General features: G+C 29.0%; 1 protein-coding gene across 1 annotated transcript; it reads right to left on the reverse strand.

Moving 5' to 3' along the window:
- Window positions 1–1969: 1969 nt before the first annotated feature.
- On the reverse strand, window positions 1970–4278 carry LOC129881563 (nudix hydrolase 15, mitochondrial-like). Its single transcript, XM_055955737.1, has 4 exons — window positions 3927–4278; window positions 3095–3237; window positions 2568–2687; window positions 1970–2325 (listed from the first exon to the last, which is right to left on the reverse strand). The coding sequence occupies exons 1-4, from the start codon at window positions 4228–4230 to the stop codon at window positions 2107–2109; spliced, it is 786 nt and encodes a 261-aa protein (XP_055811712.1). The 5' UTR covers window positions 4231–4278; the 3' UTR covers window positions 1970–2106.
- Window positions 4279–4810: the final 532 nt, after the last annotated feature.

The following is a 4810-nucleotide window of genomic DNA, read 5'->3' on the forward strand; positions in this document are numbered from 1 at the left end:
AGCCTTTTCTTCTCGCCGGAGCGTTTTGTGTACTACCCGGAGTATAAGAATAACCGGAGTAGTATTTTTATACTACTAAAACTAAAACTATATTTGAGAAGAAGTATATAGAGAGAAGAAATGCTTAAGAAAGCTTGATAAATAAAATGAGGAAATAAGGTGGGTATTTATAGATGGGAAAGAGGGACCTAACAATAAATAAAATAATTATAAAGAAAAATCTGAAAATTTAATGGAATATATTGATGTCATGGATGATGTTAAATGGAGGATAATTTATGTCATGCATGATGTCAAATGTATCTAGATGTTTCCATGGTAGGTAAGATGAGTTCTTTTTAACAAAATACTCTTTTTTGAAGCTGCGTTTGAATAAGATAAATTCCTTATTAGGATTTGGTGTCTTCATAAGAATTGTAGATATGGAAGTCTAGTTTCATATCGTTCAAGAATCAACCAATTTGGAGCAACCTACAGTGAGATATGAATTTTCTTTTATAAACACTCAATTCCGTCACAGTACTATATCTTGCAAAGATTAATTTATTTGACATGCTTATACTCCGAATCATAAGATATGTTCTTCATAAAAGTTGTAGGTATGGATGTTGTGGTTACCCAAAATTTTGAATCACCTAATTTGGACCAACCTATGAAAAGGTATGCCCAAAATACAGAGGCTGTATTATTTTCGTCGAGAATTGAAATACCGACATACAACATTTTAGGGGTTGTTACAATACTTGTGTGTAAGTTAAGTCCAACAATGGTCTTTTAACATTTAACTGTAAAGAAAAACGATTATTATTTCTCTAATATTTCAAATGGTGACACATAAGAAAATACTAAACGTTCGAGCCATAGATTTCTCAAGTCTAACATTATAATTTACTTAGATTTATTGAATTTATAAAGAATTCAATCAAGTTAAGTGAGATAAGCAAATATAGTACTTTGTCCAAAATTGACTAGCACATGAAATTTTGACCAGGTGATCCTTTCTTCTTTTAGTACTAGTTATAAGAGACCGTGCTAGCACATGTTTAATATATGCTATTTTTTCTCTTGATTTGTGTGATATTAATTATTTTTTTATGTTTTTAAATTTTTTATGATTTATACATTTTATGTCATTTTAATTAATACATATTATTTACTTTGTTTCATTTTATGTCGCATAAAATTTTTATTTATCTTTTAAATATTTTTAGATGATTAATTATTGTGATTTATAGCACCTTTTACATAAATTTCAAATAATGTAAGTTACTCTCTCTGTCCCAATTTATGTGGCACTCATGAAATTTCAAAAACCATTTAGATTTTTCCTATGTCTTTTAAATCTTTAAGTTGGTAATTATTGTGATTTATTATACCTTTTTACATCATTTCAAATAATATATGTTACTTCCTCTGTCCCAATGTAAGTTGCTAATTATTGTGATTTATAGTATTTTTTACATAAATTTTTGAAATTGCTAATCACTGTAATTTATAATACTTCGCACTTAATTTTTTAAATATATATAACATATTTCAAAAGAGTAAGAAAGAAATTAAAATAAAAAAATAAAAAAATGAATATAAGTAGACACGTCAATGACCAGTTGTTTGCTTCAAGAAGCTGAAGCAGGCAGGACAGTCGGAAGCTGCTCAAGCAAGCATCACGATCGGAAGCTGCTGAGTTATTCTCTTATATATTACTTCCTCCATCCCAATTTAAATTGCTAATTATTGTGATTTATAGTATTTTTACATCAAATTTTGAAATTACTAATCACTGTAATTTATAATAATTCACACTTAATTTTTTAATATATAACATATTTCAAAAAAGTAAAAAAGAAATTAAAATAAAAAAATACAAAAATGAATATAAGTAGATACGTCAATGATCAGCTACCTGCTTCAAGCAGCTAAAGCAGACAGGACAACTGGAAGCTTCACAAGCAAACAACACGACCGAAAGTTATTCTCCAGAAAATCTCATTCAAGAAGTCCCTAGTTGACAATTACTTTTGAAACTTATATAGTCTAGAGATCATCATCTCTTCAACTTATTCATGATCTATAAGTATCCAAAAATAAAAGATGTCACCCAAGCCCTTAATTCATGTTTAGGGTGAGTTGCAATTGACTAAAATCAGGAAGATATTCAGAAAAAGAAGGAGGCTCTTGGTAAATGACTGATGCAGCATGAATCAAAATGCTTGCTGTCAATCCCCCTATTTGGAAAACTCCTTTCTTCGACGTCTCATATTCAAATATGTGACATACATATTTCCATCTTCCCCACTCTTTTTCCACACGTCTGTGATTCTCTTCCTGTAACAATAATAATTACGTCTCAATCTCTAATAAGTTGTGATCGACTAAATGAATCCACATTAATGTTGTTTCGTTGTGTAAATTCATCTCATGCCAACATATATAATATAATAAAACAACACTTGTTAAAACCTTTCTATTCTATAACTGATAATTACCTTATAAGTGATTAAAATAAAACAAAATTATATTATTAGGACACAAAATCTAAAATAAAAGAGCATAGAATAAATAAATACCTTGAGAAATATATCAAAGGGTACATCAAAAATAGCATCAACTTCGTCGGCATTAAGTAGAGGCTGAAATTCTTCTATTCTAGACAATAGCCCCACTACTGGTACAACCGTAAGTAGGTGCTGCAATAATGAACATATAGTACTTATGGTGAATACTTTTCTACCACCAATTATATTAGATATAAAATATGGTGCCTTTTAATTTAGACTCAATTGACATTTATGACTTTTAATTTGAATATAAGTACGCACTTAAATTTGTATAAAATTAAATATATATGTAGGATGCCACATAGGACACGGATTATCAAGTAAGAAATACGTGTCTACTTGTTCAATTTTATACAAATTTAAATATCTACTTATGCACACTCAAATTTGAAAAACATTAATGGCAGTTGAAACCAGATTAATTTAAGAATACATTTATGTATTATGGTGTCCACCTTAAAAGTAGAAATTAACTTCGAATAGAAATTGTTTGAAATATAAAGAAGTGAAATTAAATTAAAAAATGTAACGAATACCAATGACATGAATGGTTCAAGATTAGTAATGACTTGAACAAGACTGGATTTCAAACCAATCTCTTCCTTTGCTTCTCTTAGAGCAGTGGCAGAATCATCTAAATCTTCTTCATCCATCTTTCCACCAGGCAATGCTACCTCTCCTTCATCATCATAACATCATATTATAAAGTGTCAATTCTCTATTTTTAATTCATAGTCATTAAAAGGGTTTATATGCTTTTTTAGGGGTGGGGATGGGGACTTTAATGTGCGCGGCATGGATATTCAGATGGATTAAAGTATAAGAATTTAACTTCTATATGTGCATATGTAATGTATAGTTTTTTTTTTTTTTGTTAACATCTAATTAAAGTAGTTATTGTCTATAGTAATCGTAATTTGGTAACGTTGAAAGCGACGTAAATAAATTGCTACACCAAAAGTTAAATACATGGAAAATGTATAAATTATTTACATTATTATCAGTTCATATAAAATTGCACATTTAACAAATATGCCTATGTATGAATGATATACAAAAAATAACTTGGAGGTGGGTGGTCTTGAATGTAACTTTACCTGCTTGTCTCATGGACAAAACATGTCCTGTAGACAAAATTTTAGGTTTAACAATTGGAGGTCAAAAGTTTAAAATTACTCGTGTCAAAAGTCATTGGTTATAACTTCCTACTACGTTATCGTGAAAATATTAATTATATGTTTACAAATTCGAGAATTAAGACTAGGTTTTATATTTTAACAACTAATCCAAGATTAAATTAACCACATAGATGCTAATGATTGCCAATCCTTACTCATGAGCAACAATGATGAAGATTAGAGAAACTACCTGGATGAGTGGAAAGCTTCATAGATCTTTTGGTAAGAATTACACGAATTTCACCTTCAAGGCCTTGAAAAAGGCATATCAAAACAGCTGCTCTTTTCTCTCTAGAAATTACCTTAGATAAGTGAAGATTTCTAGTTGTTATGTACTCTTTGATCTCAACAATATTGTAAGAATTTTCATGTAAATTATCATTAATTTCTTTATCCTCCTTGGAAGAAAAATTAATGATTGGTTGAAACGTTTTATTGAGTTTCTCATCAGACTCACAATTCAATAATTCAGAATTTGGAGCAATGAAAGCCATTTTGGGAGAGTGTAGATTTTGGTTGAATAATGTGTGCTCCTATAAAATAAGTAGTGGATACAGTACTACTTATTTTGAGTTGCATAAAGGTGCAGTTGAGGAATGCCCAATTAGGAGATGCTGCCTTTTATTTATTTATTTATTACTCCCTCTAGGCTATACATTCTCAAATATTTTTAACAAGTTAAAATTTTTGAGTTTTGAACATAAATTTGGGAAAAATATTTGACTTTAAAAAAAAAATATGATTTATAATCATAAGTTATAAAAACTATTTAAAATACACATAAAATTTTATTATCATTTTATAATGAACATGAAAAGTTATTAAAACAAATATAGTTAATATGAATTTGAAAAAATGAGAGGAAGAAAACAAAAACAAATACCATTGATGTCACGACCCCGACCAATCGTGACTGGCACCCACAAAAATCCTCCAATGGGAAAACTATTTTTACAGCCCAACTTATCAAACTTAATAGAAAACAATTAAAGACTTGCGGAAGTAGGAATAAAATCAGAAATAATACTGAGTTTCCATAAACTCAGCCGATAATTTTAATAACAACGAAATACG

Source organism: Solanum dulcamara, chromosome 3 (genome assembly GCF_947179165.1).
Source record: "Solanum dulcamara chromosome 3, daSolDulc1.2, whole genome shotgun sequence".
Classification (NCBI taxonomy): domain Eukaryota; kingdom Viridiplantae; phylum Streptophyta; class Magnoliopsida; order Solanales; family Solanaceae; genus Solanum; species Solanum dulcamara.

Coding starts and splice junctions, on each gene's coding strand:
- LOC129881563 (XM_055955737.1), bottom strand. CDS start 4,230: ATGGCTTTCATTGCTCCAAATTCTGAATTATTGAATTGTGAGTCTGAT. Junction 3,238..3,926: donor GAAGCTTTCCACTCATCCAG/GTAGTTTCTCTA, acceptor ATGATGATGAAG/GAGAGGTAGCATTGCCTGGT. Junction 2,688..3,094: donor TTGAACCATTCATGTCATTG/GTATTCGTTACA, acceptor TCATTATTGCAG/CACCTACTTACGGTTGTACC.